Source organism: Colossoma macropomum, unplaced genomic scaffold (assembly GCF_904425465.1).
Source record: "Colossoma macropomum unplaced genomic scaffold, Colossoma_macropomum, whole genome shotgun sequence".
In the NCBI taxonomy this organism is placed as follows: domain Eukaryota; kingdom Metazoa; phylum Chordata; class Actinopteri; order Characiformes; family Serrasalmidae; genus Colossoma; species Colossoma macropomum.
Window position 1 is genome coordinate 2,079,976 of NW_023494801.1, and position 25,086 is coordinate 2,105,061.

Here is a 25,086-nt window from a genome sequence, read left to right on the forward strand (position 1 = left end):
GGCAGATATACGGATGTTTAGATTTGACAGATGTTTCAAACTGATGTTTATTATTTATGTATTTGTTGGACTCTGGAAGAGCGGAGTGTTTAGGTGTTGCTGGTTTACTCCACTAAAATATCTGCATTTTCTTCATTCTACTACATTTGTCCTACAGAATATGTAATGCCAATCCAGTAGTTCAAATTTCTACATTTTATAAATGTTTATCTATATCGGACATTCCTGTGTCTCCACTATATACAATAACTAAATGCACTCACATAAATATAAATAAACACGGGTGAAATTTCAGTGCAATCCTGCGGCAACCTATAAGAGTTAAGTGAACAAACAGTGTCTAACAGTGTTCTGTATTTATTCTGCACAGATGAGAGAGGGAGGAGTCGTGCGCTGGCCGCTGCAGGCCCAAAGCAGAGCGCCGCTCAGCCCTTACATAACACACAATCCATTGCATAATGAGCAGGACAAGGCCAGAGCTGAGGAGGGGAGGAGAGGAGCAACGGAAACGAATAGAGGAGAGGAGGAGGGGATAGTGTATGGTGGAGAAGAGAGCATAGACCAGTGCTGAATTGACATGATTTACCCACTGTGAAGATGCTGGACCTCCAGATACATAGTGTAGACTAGGGCAGCATGATATGGACTTAAGCAGCATTTTAAATCTTTATGGGGCAGTTGTGGGGTTAGAGAACCAGCCTTGTGACCGGAACGTTGCTGGTTTGATCCCCAGAGCTGACAGTATGTGACTGAAGTGCCTTTGAGCAAGGCGCCTAACCCCCAACTGCTCCCTGGGCGCCGTGGATAGGGCTGTCCACGTGTGCTCACTGCCCCCTAGTGTGTATGTGGTGTTTCACTGCACAGATCGGTCAAATGCAGAGGTGAATTTCCCCGTTGTGGCTAATAAAGAGTAACCTAACTTAATTACATACAGACTGATGCGAATGGACCATTCTACAGAATTCAAAATACACTCCAACAGTAAAAACTATAAAAAAGCAGTGAAGTTAGATATTTACAAGCATTACGTTCTGATCTATTTAAACCAAAGGCATTAATAGAGATAGTAATAAGCTAACTATATACAAAATCATCATTTATAGGGTACTTTCTATTGAGAGGTGTCTGTCCCAAACCCTACCCTCTAAACATATACGAGAAAAAAAAATTACTTTTTAAAGATTTCTTTAATTTCTTTTAAATGAAGTTAAAAGACTGACATTAATCAAGTGCTTAATAAAAAAAAAATGTTGTCCCACGTTTTCATGTCGTCACCGAAACATAATGTTTTAGTCTGTAGGCGGGGCCTATTTTAGCCACGCCCCTGTATTTTAGAGCAGGAAGTGAGGCTGCATCCCTGTCCCTCATGGCCACATGGTGAGCAGTTAGATCCCACTGTTTTGAAGTAAATGTGTCCCAAAGTCTGAAAATCAGTGTGGAACATTAAGAATCGCCATATTTTCTGCAGTTCAGCACTTTTTAGTGTTTTAATGTAAAATATGATGATTTTCTGTGTGAACAGCTGTTCAAGGGCCGTGTTTGCTGGTCATGTACTGCTGAGTTTTTGAACTCAAAATGAGCTAAAATTGACAAAATGGAAAGTTGAATCATTTATTTTAATAAAATAAACATAATTAAGGTTTAGGGCCACTCAAAGCAAAAGGACTAAGGTCTAAAGTCCAAGTTCAGTTAAAAGTCCTGAATGCGTTAACAAACAGTACATTGTGCAGCACTACTGTAAACAAACAAAATACACAAGGAGATAAACAAACTAAAGCAGATTAATACACAACCGCCGTTCCTAATAAGGGCATATAAAGCGCCTGCTGCTGTATTTTATTCATGTATGCACTTGCACGTCCGACAGGCTGAACCGCGTCCGCTCTGAATCGGGCAGGCAGGAGGGTTAAAGAGGATGTGGCTGCAGATGAAGAGTCTGCAGCGTCCTGTTTATCAGATGAGGCCGAGGTCAGTGCTGTGATGCTGCAAACAGAACTTTGCTCTGGCTCCTGTTAACAGCAACCACGACTCAGTATGACTGAAAGCAGAGACTGTGGACATTAAAGGGCCCATATCTTACATTTTTCTCCTTGTATCTCTGTGGATTTATTTACCAAAAATATCATTCATTTTTAAATGACCGTTTTCAATCTTTAAAGAGACCTGGAAGACCTGGTAGACCCCAAAACTGCCCCATCAGATAAACAGCACTTAAAGCTTTCATCTCTGAGAGAGAGGAGAAAATCAAGCTGCTTCAGATCTGAAAACATCCACAGGTGTTTCTGTCCATCCTTCCACTGTGAGAAGACGACTCAGCGCTGTGGGTCTGAAAGGATGTGTAGCTGTCAAGAAGAACCTCACTGAGAAAAGGAGACGGACACATCAAACAAAGAAGCTGAACAGTGGACTGACCACCCCAGAGTCCAGACCTCAACACCACTGAATGTGTTTGATTACTTCAGAAAATCATCAACCAGCTTCTAAGACTGAACTTTGGAGGTGTGTCTGCAGATTCTTTGAGGAACTGAAAGTGAGTCTCCTGAAAAGAACGGAAGATGTAATAAAGGAAAAGAGTGACTCACTCAATACTGACATACTACCTTGTATTTAATGGCTGTTTTGACTGGAAATTAAATAAATGAAGGTTGGTGTCTGCCAACTTTCTGTTCTTAATTTTATTAATATATGCCTTTTTCATACCTTTTTTACAAGCCACAGTTAAAACAATGAAACTTCACAGGATCATGAGCGCTTGTACTTTTGGGATCGATCATACGTACGCAACTACCTGGAATACGATAGCAATGGCTAAACAACACCTTAGTAACCACCTGTGACACCATAGTTCTGGCTTAGCAGCACAGCAGCTTAGCAACCAACTGGGGTACCACAGCAACGGCCTTAGCAACCTTAGGATAACATGCCAATGGCCTTACAACACCACACTGACCACAATGGCCTAGCAATTACTTAGCAACCACCTGGGATACCTTAGCAACAGCCTAGCAACACCTTAACAACCACCTGGCAAGCCCTAGCAATGGGCTAGCAACGCCTTGGCAACCACCTGGGATACCATAGCAAGAGCCTAACAATCTTTGCTGCTTCGCTGTGCTGTGAGATGATGGTGGGAATTTATACTCATATAGGAACATATGGTTGGATGTTTTGGGTCTGAAGCTGAAAACAGTACTTTAATCCAGGTTTACAGATAACAGTGAGTCATACAGTGACAGAAAACACATCATCAAGTCTATTAGAGATGAATGAACAACAGTGGTGATGGTATAAGTTTCTATTATGTGTTAGCTACATTAGCCTCTCAGCTCCAGTGCTAAAACTAAAGCAGCAAACTCCCAAACATGTGTCGGCTGATCGACTACATTTGGGTTAAAAAGCGTTTTGCTTGGCTTTTTTTGTTATTTTTAAGAAACTCATCTGTGTCTGTTTTCACTGCTCCACAGTTCCAGAGCCCGTACTCCTACTCCCCTCCATTCCGATTCGGCACGGTCCCTAATGGCAGCACAGAGAGGAACATCCGGAAGAACTACCCAGACATGCACCAGTACATGGTCAAATACCATCAGACGGGGGTGACCGACGCACTGGTCAGCTTGAAGACCGGGTAAGCTGAATATCCCTGCACCCACACAGGCTAGAGCTTGAAATGGGTCGGCTTTCTGATCCCCTTTAACCACTGTTGGCTTGAGTTTTCCCTGCTGTAGTTTTACTCCTTCTTCATTTTCCCTTTTGTTCTATGTTATCTTAAAGGGGAAGTCCACCAAATTTTACAAAATTTCAAATTGTTGAGAAACAAAGCACATTTAGTTATTCAGAGTGGTTTGGTGTGAAATGGTTCAGATGTCTTTACACTGGTGGTGATAGGAACCAGGGGTCGCCATGACTACAACACCAATATAGGCCTTTTATTTACTATCCAAAACCACCAGTGAACCTACACGAGTCTTCTGAGTTTATATGGAATGTTGATGATGGAAAACAGTGGAAAATCTAAAAAAAATAAGTTTTCACTGGGAACTATTTTGCAAACACTCTGCATTGATCCCTCTGCTATGAATTTAAAAATGTGTTTTAGGCCCAAATCGTCTCAAAACTACTGTAAAACTCTCCCAGTCATCAGGCAGTGAATTCTTAACCATTTCATGTAGTAACTTTCTGTGAGGGAGCTTTTAGAGGTGGACGTCTGGTTTCTATCACCACCACTGTGAACAATTCTGACTCTCTAGAACGGAGTGTTTCACACCAAACCACTCTGAACGACTCTGTTTACATCTTAACCGTTTAATTATGAAGAACATTTGAAAAGTTTCTGTTTAAACAACGAGAACAGCACATTATGCAGAGTTTATGGAGACTGAAAAACGATTTGGTTTGAGGGAACTGACTGAAGAACAGATTAGTTTGTCAGATGATATTTGATCATTATAATGATATTGCTATTTAGTTTTTGACGATTTGATAATGGCCATTATTGCTGCTACAAAGTCTCTCATTAGGAAGTGTAAAGTTGTTCGTTCTGCAGTGGCAAAATCAACTCGCATTTGGGTTCAGATCAAAATCTCAGGCCTGATTAAAGCTGCAGCACAGCCCTACATGAGTTTACCTGAGAGGAATCAGGACTGAAAGGGTCATTCCAATGACCAGTGCTTTATAAACACACTTATGGGTGGCAGCAGGGGGAATGAATGGCCATGTTAACTTGGAGTAACGGGGCTATTTTTAATAGTGTGATGAACATAATAGCAGTGGAAATGAGAATGGGGAGATGTATGGGTCCCTTAGCTGGTCTTTTTTTAAAGGTTCCAGGCAGCACCAGCGATAACAAAAGCATGTTTTATTGCTGTTGGCTTAGAACATTGGCTGTTGTTAATTTTATTACTCTGTGCCTTTTACATACCGTTTTCATAAGCCACAGCTTTTGAGCTAGAACCACAAAACATCACAGGATCTTGGAACCAATATGGGAATAGTGCGCTTGTGCTTGTGGGACCAATCATATATAAAGAGCCACCTGGGATATGGTATCAGTGGCCCAGCAACACTTTATCAACTACCAGGGATACCATAGCAATGGCTAAGCAGCACCTTAGCAACCACCTGGGACACCATAGTTTTGGCTTAGCAGCACAACACCTTCGCCGCCACCTGGGGTGCCATCCCAGATAGCGAGCATATATCAGTCAGCTGGTTTGATAAGGTCGGCACAACACTGACTGTTTGCCACTGCTGGTCCCCCCTCGGACCACCAAGATTATTGTCCTGCATACAAGCTCTAATTAGATTTTAGTCTCAGATTTTAAATGCACAGGGACTTTTATTTTGGAAAATAAACTAAGACATATATTACAAACAACTGACAAAAAGAAATAATGACCAGGCCTGATGTAAAATGATTTTATGGAAAATTTTATTGCTGATTAAAATTATTTACTAAACTAATTTACAAAGTATAACTAAAGAAAGGAAGCAAGGAAAAATCAGTAAATTAGACTGTGAGTGTAAAATGAGTGATGATAAGTGGAATTTTATCTAATATCTGGTTAAACACTGGTGGGCCGCCCAGAAAACGCTGAGCAAAATAATGCCAGTGGACCGCCAGCTTTGCCTTTAGCGGGCTACCAGTGGCCCACTATCCTCTTGCTATCCGGGATAGCAAAGGACTTAGTAACCACTAACATGGCACTGGTCTTACAACACCACACCACCCACCTGGGACAACTGGTAATCTCTAGCAGTGGGATAGCAACGCCTTAGCAACCACCTGGGATGCCATAGCTACAGCCTAGCAACCCCTTAGCAACAAACTTTTGAGTTAATTGATCTTTTAATGTCTTGTGTTGACTTTCTACTCAAAATTTTACTGCTATTTCTTTTCATTTGAATCTTTTTACACTATATTACAGTGAAGTTGACCATAGTAAAGAAAACAAAGTTCAGTACTGTGACGTGATCATCACTGACTTCAACTATCATTCAAAATGCCTCTCTCCTCTCATTATGCAAACGGAGTGTTTTCTAACAGTGTAGCTACATTGAAGTTGCCTTGTTTGTGGTCATCATCCTCACTATAATGACCTAATACTCTCTAGCTGCCCCCGCCAGCTCTTAACTAGACCCCCAGCCCACCCTCATGCTTTCGTTTTTTCAGAGGAACATTAGAAATTCTATTTCTAAACATTAGAAACCTGCTGGTTTCTATTCAGAATGTAAGGCAAATGAAAATTGTATAACTAACTGTGTAATTATATATGTAATTTTGTTTAAATAGTGTAGCAGTACAACAGTAATACATCGCTGCTGTCGGAACAAAACCTCATGTCTCCTATCTTGTTGTTTTTCAGTTTTTGACATAATTTGAAAATGCCTGTTTCTCTTTACATTGTGTGTACATTTCATGATGACTGGACCAAAAGAAACGGCCCAAAACTACCTGGAAAGAATTCTGGTTCCATTGACTTACATTAAAAGTAAAGTAGGTTTTTTCCTTCTCCTGTAAAGTTACTATTTTGGAGATACGAGGTTTTCTTCCGACAACAGCGATATGTAGTTTTCTTAGAGTTAACTATTTATTGTACAATGTTGCCTCAGGGCAACAAACACATTTTCCTCACTTTACAATAACATAAAACATATTTGATGACAATAAAGTGTTAATAACAATAAGAGAGTTTGAATAAACCAACAAAGGGTTGTGTTTGGTCACACTTTCTCATTATGGGTGTTTTTAAACCTCTTTTTAAACCTCTTTTTTGTAGATGACTTGTTTCTGCACTTTTCTCTCAGAAAATCAACGCTTCATAATTTTTTATCCATCTAAAATAAAATCCACCTAGTAGAAAATCTGTTAGGGGGGACGTACACATTCTGTATCATATAAATTGTATTTACGTTGTTAGAATTTGCAGAAATGTTTATGTTGCCTAGAAGCAACACTGTGTGACAGTGGAGTGGATGTAGCCTGTAGCAAAGTGTAACTTGAGTAGCCGCTTGAGAGGACAGTTATTATTTAGCTTTACATTTAAAATTATTTTTTATTTTCAATTTTATTTTATTTTTTTTTATTTCCATCATTGCCAAATGTTGCCATAAAGTAACAAACCTTGAAAAAGGGCCCCCACATACATTTTTTACATTTATTTTGTTTTTTGATTTAATGATCACATTCATTATATACATGAAAAGTGGATCAAACTTTTTTTTTTTTACTTTCTTTGCCATAGTGGTTTGTAGAAGGCAATGGGAATGAATGACCACGCCAACTTGGAGTAACAGGGCTATTTTTAATAGTGCAACGTACATAATGGGAGTGGAAATGAGGAGGCAGAGATGTATGGGGAGGGCATTTTTCATCAGCGTCACACTGGGGAGGGGTGGGGTGGAGGGTGGTGAGGCCAGACTGAAACACTGAACAGCTTTTCGTGATGGAGCTAAAGCAGTTCTTTTAGAGAAAAGAACCCAATCAGGCCTCTCTGTTTAAAGCGTAAACACACAGGGAACAATCTTCAGAAACCTGATCAGACTCTCTAAACCGACTGATCAGCTCCTCACAGACCAGCTCGTGGCAGATATTGATAAGGTCTCTCAGTGTTTGTGCCAGGCCGTTTATTCTGAATGGTTCTCTGTTATGGACTCGAGTGCTGAACCCGAACGGAGCTCAAATACAGTCCTTGGCCCAAAGAAGCTCACCGACTATAATGTTGTGATGAAATATGTTCTTGTGCTTTTTGAGTGTGTCTTCATTAGCAGAGTAAAACCACAGCCATCTGAGAGGCGCACAGACAGCTTTGGGTTGAGCTGAAGAAAGTTCCTTATGGTCCAGCTGAAAGTCTTTAATCAAACCACTCTCAAAATGAAGAATTGTGTTTTAACACAGCTGATGAAAACTGTGAAATGTATGATGAGGTTGACATTTGCAAATCTTCGCAAACATGATACGCAGCTTCCAGCAATAAACCAAATATCAAGTTAAATATTATACCTATATACATAACTGGAAAAGTGCCTTTCCTGCAGAAAATGCAGCAGAACTGATATTGCTATCGATAGTATTCTGAAGACGTTACAATCGCGCTGCCACAAGTTTGGTGGGCAACATCTAGTTCATTCAGCAGTGCTGCGGCTCTTTGTAATAACCGATCCAGCAAAGGCAGTAAAACACATTTGTAAACACTTTTTGAAGTTTGTATTTGAGTGTACTGACTTGATTTCATTTGATTTGTAGTTGTAGTGATGAAAAACGAAAGCTATAATCTAAACAGCTGAGATTTTCCATTGCGTTACTTGCATCCCCATCCCAAACTATCCCATACTAGCACACTAAATAGTATACAATAATAGTCCATATCCATTTAGAAGTGCACTCATTAGTGTAGTGTAGTGTAGATCAGCCAGTGAGATGCGTTCAACAGCTCTATTTGGCTGATTGTAGCTTCGCTGTGCTGCTCAGTAACAGTTTCAATTGAATGTTTGTTGTATTTATTGCTTAAGTATCTGTTATTGACTTTAGCTTAATATTCGCCTACTTTCAAAATTCGTTCTTCGTTTAAGGCGCCTCAGTGTAACTGCAGCACCATTTAAGGTGGACCGGAAAATTTAAGAGAGGAGCATAAGAATGAGAAGCTAACTTGAGCCTAATATAAATGCATAAGTTTATTATTTAAGAGCTTTGGTAGCCACTTTTATTAGTTTTTATAAAACATCACACACACTAGAATGTTCTGAACTCCGGAGATGTGCAGTTTGGTCTATAGCTACGGATCCAGTCCACCGATCTAGCTAATCCTCTCGTAGCGTTTTCTGGAGACACATCTAAAGCGTCTACATATCTTTTTCGTGGTCATTCTGGTCAGTTTTGCTTGGTTTTTATCCACTTGCAGGGACGTAAATGCCGTAGCGGTGATAAGAGCACAGTCTGTCATTATCAGAGTAGAGTCAGAGTCACAGTTTGCCTTCTAAAATGGCGACATGTTCTACTTAATGACGCAATCGAATACTGTGAATTGGTGTTGGTAGATATGGTGGTTGTTATGGTGCTGGTAGTTGATTCCCATTGTATTTTCCGTTGTTGCCAGGTGGTTGTTCTGGTATTACAGGTGGTCACCAGGGTGTTTATTACAAGAAATGGTTATGAATTCACTGCCTGATGACTGAGACACTGTTTATGATCGTTTTAAGAAGGTTTCAGTTTAGAACGTGCAGGGCGTAGTGAGGCAAAATAGTGCCCGGAATAAAGCTATTAATTTTACCACCATTAACATTAAAAACTCAGAAGACACGTGTAGGTTTTTTTTTTTGGATATTAATTCAAATGGCTATTGTTTACATTTCATTGATTAAATCAAGCTTGAGTTCTGAAAAACCAAGAAAAAAGAATTGCCTTTTGAATATTTTATAATTTTCTATTTATTTAAAGGTACAAGGAAATGAGTTAAATTATTATCTGTAGTAATCCACCACATGCTACAGATGTGACAAATAGAGATAGAGATAAAAAATGAGTATTTGTCTCTGTAAAGCGCCTCTAATTAACAACATCACTCAGATTATCACTGCTGAGCTTTTCTCACCCTGAAGAGAAAGATAGAGCAACACACAGTCAAATGAAATGACCCTGCGTTTGTGATTTCATGGGGAACACAAATAGAAAAGCACAGGCATCTATATATACACCGGGCTTGTACTGGATTATTGGTCTTGTGCATTGCTGTTGTTGTTGTTGCCGTTTTCTACTAATCCTTAGATGAATAAAATCCCAATATTAGCTTAAGGGGATTTGTTTTTGGCAGTGTGGGGATGTTTCAGCCTTTTCTCTGTTTAATGAAGGTGATAAAAATCAATGTTGATTGAATTCTGTCAGCCAAAAGTCCACTTAGTGTCACTTACACCATTTATTAAAACAAACAGACTCAATGAAATACAATACCCACAATACCACAGACTCATGGTTTATTCTTAAGTTGAGTTTGATTGCCTGTTGAAAAACCCGATCAGTCGATTAATCGTTAGAATACTCAGTAGGTTACTAACACAATCAATAGTGACAGTCCTGCTTCTGTCTATGGAATCGTCACAGTGCAGCGTCCGGCAGAATAGCCCCGTTATAACAGAATTATTAAGAGGAATATCGGCTGTGGGTCTAATCTGGGAGTTTCATTTGACATTCGGGAAATGTCAGTGTCGGTGTAATGAAGGGCCTCAGACTAAAGGCTCCTCGTACGGAGAGGCAGAGGAGAAGGACGACTCGCTAACCGCAGCTCCAAATGTCACTCATTAGGCAGACTGGAAGGCGCGGCGTGCTCTGCCCTCGGCCTGTTAGTACTCCTGTCTGGTACGGAGGTGGAGGTGTTGGATCATTGGTTCATGACAGCGGGATTAGTTTGATTCCACTGGACTTTTGGACCGGTCAGCGTTCTGAGAGCCGCCTGTTTGAGCACTCTTTTACCTCATCTAGAGGTCAGAGACTTGTTATAGCTCAAATTAGGCACTGCCCCACAACATACTTACATACATACACAAGTCTGTATGATAACTCTATATCCCACATAGGGATATAGAGGCCACCCTACATTCATTTGATTACATTTCCAGTCAAAATGACCCTTAGTTACAAGTTATTCTTTTCTCAGGAGATACTTGTGTGGACATTCGATAAGATAATCCACTTGCATGAGGGAGGAGAGAGTCACAGGAAAAAATGATTCCACTGTGAGTCTTAAAGCATGTGAAACCAACCAGGACTGAACTTTAAATCACGTAAAAAAAGGACACACTGAATATTGAAAAAAATAATGTTGTATTTAGTTACTGGGGCTTCTGTGTAATCTTCTGTTAAGTATACAGTCCTTCACAAAAGTTTGTGCACCCCTCGTCAGATTAACATGTTTTTATTTAACTTTAGGTTTTAGTTAACTAACTTTTATTTAACTCGTTTTCACTCAGAAAATCAACAAAACCTGTCATTTAACTAGAGGCACCCAGATTGTATGATTTCTGTTGTTCTTTATGACACTGAATAGTAGTGCTGTATGTAAGTTACTATACTATATGTAATAATAATTATTAATAAGATAAGATAATAAGATAATCCTTTATTAGTCCCACAATGGGGAAATTCTCAGTGCTACAGCAGCAAAAGGACAGCAAGAAAAGAAGTAACAAGAAGAGAATTAACAAGCAAGTAATTAACCTCGATAATTATTTAACAAGGTTTTTACAGTTTGTTACTATATATATATATATATATATATATTTACATATATATATATACTAAAAGTAAAATATTTACACTGTAAGGATATTTTTTATATTAATTAATTAATTTTTAAAACAACCCTTGTATCTCCAAAATGATAACCTTACAGGAGAAAGAAAAAACAAACTTTACATTTAATGTAAGTCAATGGAACCAGACTTTCTTCCAACTCTTTTTTGGGCCATTTTGTTTGGTCCATTCATCATAAACACAATGTAACACAATGTAAAGAGCAACAGACATTTTCAAATTATGTTAAAACTGAAAAAGGACAAAAATGGAGACACAAGGTTTTCTTCCCACAGCAGCGATGTGTATGTATACATACTTGAATGTACATTTGTGTTGTTTTTTTAATATATATATATTTTTTTTTATAGACTGGCTGCCATCTGAACTGCGTCAAAATTTCATGATAATTGGGCCAATAGAAATGTTTGTTTTTCTTACAGTGATGATATGTATCTGCATGTCACAATAGTTTCCTAATCCTAATCCTAATCTTAATCTCAGGAGACAAAAAGAAACGGCCCTGTTCTTTCATCTTAAAAATGAAGTGCAGAGCGGCTCTCAGACAGACGCCCGACAGACCTGCACACACACACTCTCATAGACGTGGCTGTTAAAAGGCCTTTGACTTGATGTCCTCGAGTTTGTGCTCTCAGTTCTAAAACAGCAGGAAGAAACAAACAGCGAGCTGAAGAGAGAGAGAGAGAGAAAAGCCTGTAAACAGTGGATTGAGCTGGAGGAGCTGTGTATGAACCTCCCCTCCGCGCTCACCACACCAAACTGAATCAAACGCAGCGTTTAGTGTGAGACCGGAGCCCAGCGCGGCCGCCCCTCCTGAGTGTGACTCAGCGTCCACCTGCTGTTCAGCTATGTCGTTACAGTGGACCCAGCGTGGAGTCGGAGCTGCAGTGACTTTATTCTTTATTCACCTTATTCACATGACCTGTTTACTTACCGACACACGCCTGCTGTGATCAGGTGATCAGCCTGTCTGACAGCCCAAATCTGACATCACTAAGCTTTGAAAACATCAAAAAATCATAATGCAATGTTTGTGTGCTGATCATGACTTTTATGGCTGATTTTGATTTCCCAGCAGCCAACTTGGTTGATGGCTGTTTTCTTTTTTTGGCCAGTTTTTATTAAACTTTACTTTTTTACATATTATTTTGACATAACATAAAATTTTATTGCATGAATAACATGAAACACAACATAAATCATTTTAAACTTTTATGACTTTGATAACATGAAAAAGCTAGCATATTTCCAGTGATTTTACAAAATAAATAATGTCAAATTTTATGATGTAGATAACGTGAAACACACTTGCACATTTTCACTGATTTTATGAAATAAACAACGTTTAATTTTATGATGTAGATAACATTTCAATAAAACATCTCACAGTGAAAGCAGCGTTTTACAGTAGAAATAAATGGAGCTCATTATGCTGGTAGTGAACTATGCTGCTGACTCAGCTGCCTAAAAACCATAGAAACGGACCTTAAACAGAAGTGAGGACCCTGTTGGGGTTCATCCTAAAGTTAGGACAGGATTTAGGAGGTTCAGTCTAGTTAGGACGTTTGTGTGATGCTGTTTTCTTATCTGGAGTTCATGATGAGATTATGAAGTTAGGAGCTGTTATTCTGGAACAGCTACTGTCCGAAATTCAGTCCGGACTGAAGTCGTCATGGAGACTAAACAGATCAGATTTCAGAGTTTGGACATTTCTGTGAAGGTACTTGCCCACCCTTGCCCCCTGTCTGTGATGATCAGTGGTCTTGCTAATTTCTCTCTCTTTCTTCTTTATCAGAAAACTGGACGCTTTTATCTACGATGCGGCTGTGCTGAATTACATGGCCGGCAGGGACGAGGGCTGCAAGCTGGTGACCATTGGCAGCGGCTACATTTTTGCCACCACGGGTTACGGCATCGCCCTGCAGAAGGGCTCGCCCTGGAAGCGGCAGGTGGACCTGGCCATCCTGGCCATCATCGGCGACGGTGAGGTCCTGCTTTTCTCTGAGAATGCACGCACATTATATACGGATAGTGTAGCAGTGGCCTAGAAACACCTTAGCAACCACCTGGGATAACATAACAGTGGCCAAGCAACCCCTTAGCAACCGCCTGGGATAACATAGCAACAGCCTAGCAACCACCTGGGATTTTAATAGGAACCATCTAGGAAACCCCTTGGGATAATTTAGCAACATCATAGCTACCACCTGCGATACCATAGCAATAGTCTAGCAACACCTGGCATAATGGCAGCGGCATAGCAACCACTTGAGAATTCATAGCAATTGCCTACCACTATCTTAGCAACCAACTGGGATAACTTAGCAATACCAAAACTACCATGTGGGATAACATAGCAATGGCCTAACAACACCATAGCAACCACCTGGGATACGATAGCAATGGCCTAGCAACACCATAGCAACCACCTGGGATACGATAGCAATGGCCTAGCAACACCTTAGCAACCAACTGGGATGCCATAGCAATGGCCTAACACCACCATAGAAACCACCTGGGATGCCATAGCAATGACCTAGCAACACCATAGCAACCACCAGGAATAACATAGCAAGGGCCTAGAAACCCCTTAGCAGCCACCTGGGATACCATAGCAATGGCCTAGCAACACCTTTAGCAACCACCTGGGATGCCATAGCAATGGCCTAGCAACACCATAGCAACCACATGGGATACCATAGCAATGGCCTAGCAACACCTTAGCAACCACCTGAGATGCCATAGCAATGGCCTAGCAACACCATAGCAACCACCTGGGATGCCATAGCAATGGCCTAGCAACACCATAGCAACCATATGGGATAACAGCTATGTCCTAGCAACACCATAGCAACCACATGGGATACCATAGCAATGGCCTAGCAACACCATAGCAACCACCTGGGATGCCATAGCAATGGCCTAGCAACACCATAGCAACCACATGGGATGCCATAGCAATGGCCTAGCAACACCATAGAGACCACGTGGGATACCATAGCAATGGCCTAGCAACACCATAGCAACCACCTGGGATGCCATAACAATGGCCTAGCAACACCATAGCAACCATATGGGATAACAGCTATGTCCTAGCAACACCATAGCAACCACATGGGATACCATAGCAATGGCCTAGCAATACCATAGCAACCACCTGGGATGCCATAGCAATGGCCTAGCAACACTATAGCAACCACATGGGATGCCATAGCAATGGCCTAGCAACACCATAGCAACCATGTGGGATACCATAGCAATGGCCTAGCAACACCATAGCAACCATATGGGATAACAGCTATGTCCTAGCAACACCATAGCAATCACATGGGATACCATAGCAATGGCCTAGCAACACTATAGCAACACCCTGGAATGCCATAGCAATGGGCTAACAATACCATAGCAACCATATGGGATAACAGCTATGTCCTAGCAACACCATAGCAACCACATGGGATACCATAGCAATGGCCTGGCAACACCATAGCGACCACCTGGGATTTCATAGCAACAGCTTTGCCAAGCCAACTTAATGTTTATATACAAACTTTCTCCTTCTAGTTATTATTAATTATTATTATTATTATTATTATTATTACTTCACCAGGGTAAAATGTGCAGGTCAGTGTTAATTCAGGATCAGTGCTGGGGGGCCACTGCTCACCACTCACGGCCTCGGTCAGTCAGAGAGGCTCTCGTGCAGACTGGTTAACTCAGAGAATAGCAGGAATGGCCGCGGGAGGGAAAGGTAGCGAGAGCTCAGAGTTTCAGCTACACAAAGCTGACCTCTCCGTGGACGTCCCTAACACAGGCTCGCAGGATTATAAACATCTCTTTGATGTTATTTTTAATGCAGGGAGAGTAAACAGAATGTATATGCGAGCGGTTTGAATATATTCTCTATTCTCTTTTTTCCTTTCTGTGTCAGCATGTAAGTGAGTCACAGTGGCCTCAGCCTGTATTATTAATATTACTGCTTAGATCTTTCACAGCGTTTCCAAACAGATGAATTAACGAGCCAAAGCCTTTTTATATAAGCCCTAACCTGCTTAGGAGAGTTAACTGTTATTCATGTAACAAAAGAAGCCCAGGATAGCTTTCCTTAAAGGGGAACTCCACCAACTTAAAAAAATTCTGCCTACTTCAATCGTTCAGTTTAAAGATGTAAAGAGTGGTTTGATGAGAAATGGTTCATCGTAGGGAAACGTACTGACTCTTTACAGTGGTGGTGAGAGGAGCCAGGGGTTGTGATGTATATGTGGTTGATGGTAAAATAGTGCCTCACAACACCCTGCATGTATCCCTCCACCATGAATGCATTTTAAAAAGCGTGTTTTAATTTGAACTCTAATCTCAAATCTATGGTACAACAGTGTCTCAGACATCGGGCAGTGAATTCTTACCATTTCATGTAGTAACTTTCTGTGAGGGAGCTTTTAGAGGTGGACGTCTGGTTCCTATCACCACCACTGTGAACAGTTCTGACTCGTTTCTCTAGAACAGAGCGTTTCACACCAAACCACTCTGAACGACTCTGTTTACATCTTAACAAAGTAATTATACAGAAAAAAAATTATAATAAACAGTATAATTGTATGTTAAAGTGTGCACAAGTGTGCTCAGTGTAGAGGATGTGTTCACTTATTTACACTTAGAAAATCAACAACTTTTACATACAACTGTATCTTCAATCACTGGTGTTTATTTTTCTCCCTCTTATTCATAATGAACCTCATCTGGTGGTTTACGAACAGATTCTGACTCGGATTCTGATTCTGACATGGAGCATTTCACACCAAACCGTTCTGAACGACTCTGTTTGCATGTTAACGACCGAGTTATGCAGACATTTTGATAGAATTCCCTTTTAATGTCGGACTCTCGGACTGATCGTTTTCCACAAACCTCTCCAGCCTTGCAAAACACACTACGAGACGTCCATCTGTTTTAGCCCTTCTTTCAATCAGCGTTTCATGGCGGATTTTGTCTGAATCTCCCATCTGCAATCTACATTTCTGTCTGCATGCACTGCTTTAACAGCACCGCTCTAACATGAAGCTTGATAAATGACAGAATCATCGTTTTGGCAGCACCTTGTAGAGAGAGGGAAAAACAGCGCTCAGATGGAGCTGGCATATGGCTGACGCTGGAGTATGTGTTTTACTCACTCTCTGCACTGAATGCCAGAAGTGTGGAAAGTTTTATGACGGGACGCTGCGCTAAAAAAGTGATGCAAAACTGCGCGTCATTTCCACATCAACGAAATATATTACAGTAACACAATTATTGGCAAAAGTACCATTACAGGGACACCACTGTAATTCCTAATTACAGAACAGTACTGTAATTACAGTACTGTACAAAAGTCAGAGCGCACTCTTCATTTATTTCGTTTCCAGTCAAAACGCAGTTCATTTTTCAGGAGATGTTTCCTAGGAGATTAGATATAAGACCATCCACTTACATAAGTGAGTATATAAAAGTCTTGTTATCTTAATTTTTATAAATATTAAGCCTTAAAGGTAATTAAATAGTAAACATTTGAACTGATGGGCTCTAAATTACAACATAGGCAATGATCTCATTCATTCATCCGTCTTTTCTTTTTCTTCTTTCTCCCAAAATAAGACGTTTTGGCTCATTAGAGTCACAGTTCTGATATAAAACCTAACCTCATGTGGCCTTTAGACTGACCAGCTGCACTGACCTTCTGGGACAGTTTATTACAGTAGCTGTTTCTGTTGAACTAAAGGAAACTTAAACTAATGGTTTCCACCTAAAACTGACCTCTGCACTGGACAAAATGCTTAGTACTGACCTTTATGCTTAATCTGCAGTGGTCTTTTGAATAAGAAAAAGATGATTTGTCCTAAAACAGGAAATAAATGGCATAAAAATAATAAACAATGAAAATAAATGTCATACAGATGTCATAGAAAACAATCAATTTACTTTCTGATAGCTTTGACTGGAAATTAAATTAATGAAGGGTAGAATTCATTAATGTAAAATGCATTCAGATATATCTTTGGTGAATGAATAACACGGTAATACTAACAAAAAAGCTATATGTAGATGAAGAAATAACAGCTTATTTACAGAAACTAACCAAACTGGAAAGCTCCGCCCCCAGTGGCAGGATGCTTGAAATGAACAGTAATTAACAGTATTTTTCCCAGTGTGCTTTGCAAATACCAAGTAATAACTGTAAAGTCTGGCATTGTAACCTTGAGAAGCTTTGCGTGTATATACTGAAATACAGGTGGTCACTGCAGTGTGAGAGGAGTGACCGTATGTTTAGTGTATGTGTTCGTGTTTCCTCAGGTGAGATGGAGGAGCTAGAGGCCCAGTGGCTGACTGGAATCTGCCACAACGAGAAGAACGAGGTGATGAGCAGCCAGCTGGACGTGGACAACATGGCTGGAGTGTTCTACATGCTGGCCACAGCCATGGGCCTCAGCCTCATCACCTTCGTGTGGGAGCACCTGTTCTACTGGAAGCTTCGCTACTGCTTCACCGGAGTTTGTTCAGGGAAGCCCGGCCTGCTCTTCACCATCAGCAGGGTGAGATGCCTTTTAGCACTGATGATCAGGGGTGGAAATGGCCAGCTGGGACTGGGAGAACCCTGCGGTTGTTGGGGAATAAAGAAAATGGTTCTATATAGGACCATGAACACTCATTGAAGCCTTTGCATCATGAAAGGGTGGATCAGATTGATGGAGAATGTGCTGTAGATTGGTCAGGATGCTCACAGCACATAGTAAATAAACACAGTGAGTGATTAAAAGGCTCGTTTGCATAATGTAGCCTTCTGCAGGATCAGTGCAAAGGCCAATATTGCGATAACAGTTAAGATACGATATATTGTGCAGCCCCAGGGCAGGGGTCGCATGTTCTCTGTGATAAAATATCACTATGAACGTATAATCAGCTGTAAGGTAGTGAATGAACAGCTGCTGTACAGAATCGCCAGCGTTTAAAGTGGCTTTTGTTGTTTGTAAAGCGGGATATCAAAGAGCTCTTGTCTGTTTCTGTAAAAGTGCTTCAGAAATGAAAGCTACTGGCAGCGCTAATGCTGTCAGGGCTGCTGGCGTCTGTACACCCTCCCCTCTACACGGGGTCGACAGATATAAACAACAATACAGATATAAACAACAATACAGTGACTTCTCGGACCACCAAGCCAATGAATTTGTGGCCAGAATCATAGAAACATTCTATTGTATATACATTGTATTTATAATTAAGAAGCATGCTTTAGTACCAAAAATCAGTCAATCCCTAAAAATAGCAGCTTAATCATCATCTAATAGTTTGTTAATGAAAGTTTATATATATAACTGTAAATAATCGCTACCTGTGCATTAAAACGTGCTACCAAATATTAATTATTTAGTGACACACAAATATGTAAAGCAATATATCTTTGTAAATACATTGTAAAGACGTAGCTTTAATATTGGGGTCCATTTAATGATTATTATTGTATATAATAATATTTATTTAGTATGTAATAGTATATAATAACCACTCGATAATGATTAACTAAGAGTTAAGGAAAGGTTTAGGCATCACAAAGAAGTAAGATAGTAAATAACTACTTAATCATTTAAAAACAGGATCAAATCAAAAAATATAATTAATTGTTATGACACAAATGAGTAAATGCTGTTATTGGTCAGTTCATTATGAAATTTTGACACATTGTGAAGACCAACCGGCATTTTCAAATTCTGTAAAAAATAAAAAACACAAAAATTGAGAGATGTAGCGCTTATATAACAATTAACAGTCATTAAAAACAATTAACATGGAAAGCATGGAAATGTTTATTAAAAATTGTACATTAATAAGAACACTGCTGTTGTGGTGGTGATCGTGGTGGTCCCCCTACCAAGCTGGTCCTTGTACTTTAGGTTTAGTTACTGTTTAGCCTCTCAGTGTCATGGCAGCTTAGATAATATCATTAATAATAATAATAATAATAATAATAGTAATAAGAAGTCTATTTATACATATACTCACACTATATGTAAGTGCTAAACAAAAGTGGCCCAAGTACTGACCCCTGTGGAACACCATAGGTGACAGTATTTGGTGCTGACTGCAGCCCATTATCTCTCACAAACTGCTGATGATTATTCAGTCTGAATCTTGTTTAAGATCTTATTTCACAGAGTGGTATTAGCAAACTTAAAGGGAATTCTTAGTGGCCAAAATGTGAAATGTTGTGGCCAGTGCAGTGGGCAGTACGTACTGTCAACCCCTGCCTGTACACATGAAAATATTACTAAAATCTCAAAGAATGCTGTTCATTTCCTCCAGCCCGCTTTAAATTCACTACTTTTGTATTGTCATATTTGCATATATCTGCCTATTCAGCTTACAACAATTTAGCTAACGCCCACTCATTAAGTTTTAAGGGGTGTTTCAGCCTGGTCTGCTGTTTGAATGTGGCACAGCCAATCAGAACAGAGCTCATTTACATGTATCAGTCTCAAAGGCTCAGTAACACAAAAAATTCTAAGGGATTAAAAAATGGTTATGTAAGAATTCTTGGTAAATAAAACTACACAAATGTTATAAGTGGATGTGATGGAGGGAAATAAGCTAAATAAAAATGTAGAATATGGGCCCTTTAATTTATCACCGCTGATAAATCAAATCTTGGAATTAATTGACTTAATTCCTGTCTGTACTGTTTAATTTCACAACATGGGACAGTAGCCTGTAGCCAAACAGGGACAAATCTGCATGCCAGTGTCGCATTCTCACATGTCAGCTGAAGTGTGTTGATAAACAAGCCAACACTTCAACAGAAAAGAGCTCGCCGATCAGACAGCCTCATGTGCGAGCGTCTCCACTCTGATCCAATTAGCAATTCATTGGGGGCCGAAGTTATTGAGCCACGGAACGTCAGACGCTGGCTGACCACTGAGGGGAAAAATAAGCAGAAATGAAATATTGACTGATGCTTGTTGTTCGTTTTAAAGGGCCCGTATCCTTCATTACTCCTGTATTTATTTATTTTTTTAGGTCTATGTGTAGGTTTGTGCACCAAAAGCAGTGCTAATTCACTTTTTCATGACCATTTTCCAATCTCTCTTCATCCCTTACAGTTATTGTTACTGTGCCTTTAATACTGGTATATGCAAATGAGCTCAGTTCTGATTGGCTGTGCTTCATTCAAAAAGCAGTTCGGGCCTGAAACCCTCCTTATAACTTCAGTGTGAGCAGGCAGAGCTAAACTGCTGTGGGCTGATATATGTAAATGTGATGGTTTGCGTGACATCACAAAAACTGTGAATTGAAAAAACTGCAGTTTTGCTTCCATGTATGGACTGTATGGAGTGTATAGACTGTTTAGAGCTTTAATAGTGTTTACATGCTACATCAAGCTCATTTATTCTAGTAACAGCAAAAAAAACTCCATGATATGGGCCCTTTAACCCTCTGTGGTCTGAGGTCATTCTCTTAATGTGTTCATATCTTCTTAAACTCTCCTTTAAAGGCTCTTCATATATCATGATCCTCATATGTTTCATATCTAAATGCTCCGTTATCTTCATCACTACTTTCCAAAACTGCTGCAGCAGCTTCAGCAGCTGTAAACTCTCTGCTCACTGTTTCTCCATGAGTCTCCGATGTGGACTGAATGAAGAATGAAGGGTTTCCGGCGTGATGGTCAGTTCTTAGTGATTTTCTGAGTGCCCATTGGTCAGTTTCACACAGAATGTAGACGGACAGACCAATCCACCAGTTCCACACGGTGAGAGGCAGATGACGTGTATCTCAGCCCCTCTTCATAGGCTCATAACTCCGGATGTGAGTCTCGTATGATCTCGTGATAGAATGGAATGGAAAATTCCATTGATGGAATTTGGAAAGGGCGACTCTACAGATTCAGGAAGTGTTTGAACTGGATTTCTGTGCTGGATCATCACAAAGATACACAAACAGATATAGAAACAGAGAAGTTTGACACATGGAAGAGTTTGTGAACCCCAGAGGGTTAAGATTAGGTATTGATTTAATTCATAGCGGGATAGTTTTTAATGACAGTGCAAGAGGGCCAGCTTTCACACGGCCTTCTTTGGTTTCAGTGTGGGGGATTTATATGCACCTGATGTAGTTCTCACTCTGTCTGTAAGGGAACATGTTTTAGCTGTTTTTGAGGTAATGAAATGCAAATATATGGGGAGAGACGTAACCTAAGTTCACACATTTGTCAGCAAAAGAGAGCTTAGAAACAATGCACACTCAGGAAATGTCATCTGCAGTAAAGATTCTATAATAATAAAGAACATAAGGCTCTCGGAAGATGGCTGTTTGTAGTTTTTGTGGCCTTTTCAGATGACTGTGATCCTTTATCTGACCAAACGTAAAGAATATACCATGTTAAAGAGTCCATAATCATAAAAAACTAAAAAACTAAACATAGTTAAAGTTGCAAAATGTATCATTTATCTGTATATCACCTGTACTGCTCATAGCAGTTTAGCTTCACCCAGCTACTGAGGTTATAAGGAGTGTTTCAGCCTGGACTGCTTTTTTGAATGAGGTGCAGCCAATCAGAGTAGACCTCATTTACATATATCAGTCCCTAACCCCTAAAGAGTTGTTGAGTATCTCTTATAGACTTGATTATGTTGCTTCTGACACTGTATGACTCACTGACTAAATTCAGACTTACTACTGTATCTAGCTTTGCTATGTACTTTGGTTCATGTTTACAGATAAAAGTTCATCATACAGTGTCAGAAAAGTTTATTAGAGATTGCTTAACAATTAGACACAGTTTGACACAAGTGTGTGATGATTTAAACATTGGCATGGTGCTAATTGGTGGGATTCCTTTACTTGTAAGCCACAGTGGTCTCGTATCTCCAGTGCTGAAACTAAAGAAGCAAACTTCAGACACCCAACATATTTTGGATGATGGGAAAACTGAGTACATTTGAGCTTGTGTCAGTGTTTGTGGCTTTAAGATTCATTTTAAATCCCAAAATCTAGAGGGAAGTATGTGAAATATTATCATATTTTGTCATTTGCATTGTGCTTTAGTCACAGTAAGCACTGATTTCCCCCCCTTCTTCCTTTCTTCCTTTTTTTTCTCAGGGTATTTGGAGTTGCATTCACGGTGTCCACATTGATATGAAGAAAAAATCCTCTGACCTGGACTTCAGCCCTCAGGCCAACATGCTGAAGCTCATCAAGTCGGCCAAGCAGATGACCAACATGACCAACCTGAGCGGCTCCAGGGTGAACTCGCCCAAACGCAGCGGCGAGTTCATGCACTCGGCCGGGCCCATGATCATGGACCTGATGTCTGAAAAAGGGAACTTTGTGTATACTGACAACCGCAGCTATGCGCAAAAGGACATCTACGGGGACTCCAGCGACATCCAGGCCTATTTGGCCAACCGCCACAAGGACCACCTGAACAACTACATCTTCCAGGGCCAGCACCCCCTCACTCTAAACGAATCCAACCCCAACACCGTGGAAGTTGCTGTGAGCGCAGATGCAGCTCAGACGGCTGCTAAGCCCAGGGCTCTTTGGAAGAAGTCAGTGGATACTGTCCGACAAGGCCAGGGGCCCGACACTTTGGCCCCGGACCCCCGTTTGTCCATGAAGAGCCAGCGCTACCTTCCAGAGGAGGCAGCCCACTCTGACATCTCCGACTGCTCCAGCAGGGCTGCCTCGTACAAGGATCCTGAGAACAACAAGCACCTGAAGGCCAAGGACAACTTAAAAAAAAGATCGATGACGTCAAAATACCCTAGGGATTGCAGCGAAGTGGAGCTGTCCTACTTAAAAAATAAGCAGGGCGGATCTGGCCGAGAAAAAATCTACACCATAGACTCTGACCGGGAGCTGAGTCTGCACTCGGATCCTCTGCATTACAGAGAGAGCAGAGGCCTAGCAGCCGACGATTTGGATTTCCCCGAAATTTACTCTGACCACAATGACAATTACAGGAAATGTGACCAGCCCATCATCCATCTGAACAGCAGCCCCCTCCATCACACCGACACAGACCTCCTGCCGGACAACGCCTACAACAAACACTACAGTGTAAAAGACAAGAACCTCAGCCCGCATGAGAGCAACGACCGCTTTAAACAAACCCACTGCCGGAGCTGCCTGTCAAAGGTGCCAAACTACTCCACGGGACCCTACGCGGCAATGCGTTCACCCTACAACCGCTGTGAGGCGTGCCTGCATATGGGCAACCTGTACGACATCAGTGAAGACCAGATGCTGCAGGAGGTGATGATCAGTCCCAGCGTGCACCAAGACGACACCTTCGGCCACTACTGGCCGCAGACGGACGGGCCACACGTCCAGAAAAGGAACCGCCTGCGGCTCAGCCGCCAGCACTCCTTCGACAACATCATGCTGGAGAAGCCCAAGGAGGTTGACTTGAACCGGCCGGCCCGCAGCGTCAGTCTCAAGGAGAAGGACCGCTTCCTGGAGGACAGCCCGTACGCCAACCTGTTCAACGTCAAGTCCGACAAACTGTTCGGGAGCAGGTCCATGCTGTTCAACCATAACCTGGAGGAGAGCAAGCGCAGCAAGTCCCTTTACCCCGATCACACCACGGACAACCCGTTCATGCAGGCCGTGCGGGACGACGCACGCCTGGTCCACGGCAGGAGCTCCTCGGACATTTACAAACAGTTGGCGCCCGTCAAAACGAGGAACGAGAACAATCTGAGGTCCTCCATCAAGTCCACCACCTCGTACTGTTCCAGGGATGGTCGAATACCCAATGACATGTACATTTCAGAGCATGTGATGCCTTATGTAGCCAACAAACCCAGTGCATACTCAGCTCCTCGGGTCCTCACTTCTTCTCAGTTCAGCAATAGACGAGTGTATAAGAAAATACCTAGTCTCGAGTCAGACGTTTAATGCTCTTTCTCTTTGTGTAGTTGAAATATCTACTCACTTTAGGATACCATAGTCGCCCACATCTTTTAAAAAAAACAGAAAAAAGACAAGTACTCTCTCTTTTGCAGATATCACTCTTTCATGTATCATCCTGGATAGCGCTTGCCAAAGGTTTTTGGGGCATTTGTTTAGTCACCCTTTTAGGAACGTGAATATTTCCTGGGCTGATCGTGGACGGCCAGTTAGTCATGTATATTAGCCGGTGGATCCCTAGTGGGAGCCCCAGCTGGCTGACCCCGCAAATGCCAAGACAGATGGACTGCTTTGAAGTCCCTTCCAATTTGCGGGGGGAGCAGAGCGCATTCTGAGGTCGCTCAGGTATATCCCCACCCTGCGCTGGCCTCTTCACAGAAAGAGAGCTTACCTGAATCAGCCTGGCTTTAGGGGTTGTTTACCGAAATATGTTAACCTGAGGCAAGCGGAGGTGTTCCGATCATGGCACTCGAAGCAGTGAGAGCATAGCATTTGTGCTTTTATTCTCTATTACTATAGATTTTTGGGATTTTGGCACTCGAATCCCTATTTAGACCTTTAGAATCTTAGCTTATGTGGTAGCACAATAAATCATTAGTTATCCTCCCATCTCTCTCTGCTTCAAGTATTTCTCAAGTACCGTTTGGAATAGATTATTTTGCATGTTTTATTTTGTTTCGTTTATTTCGTTATTAGAGACGAAAACACATCTGAACGTTTGTCTGAGGTGCTTGAAAGCTTGACCTGTACTACGTAAGTCCTCGGTAAGCACGTGACCATCTTCCTGGGAATATTTCGTTCTCTGTCCAACAACAGGGTACTGACGATTTTTGGTTTGACAGCTCTTGGGG

The 25,086-nt window shown here is 41.1% G+C and overlaps 1 protein-coding gene across 1 annotated transcript in view; it reads left to right on the top strand.

Moving 5' to 3' along the window:
- The window catches only part of grin2aa (glutamate receptor, ionotropic, N-methyl D-aspartate 2A, a), a 265,381-nt gene extending 241,146 nt beyond the window's left edge, over nt 1-24,235 (top strand). The window contains exons 10-13 of the mRNA XM_036590374.1: nt 3,465-3,625; nt 13,098-13,285; nt 17,630-17,868; nt 22,424-24,235. Of these exons, the coding sequence (XP_036446267.1) occupies nt 3,465-3,625; nt 13,098-13,285; nt 17,630-17,868; nt 22,424-24,223 (2,388 nt within the window). The 3' untranslated portion in view covers nt 24,224-24,235. The remainder of the gene's footprint in view (nt 1-3,464; nt 3,626-13,097; nt 13,286-17,629; nt 17,869-22,423) is intronic.
- The last annotated feature ends 851 nt before the right edge of the window (nt 24,236-25,086 follow it).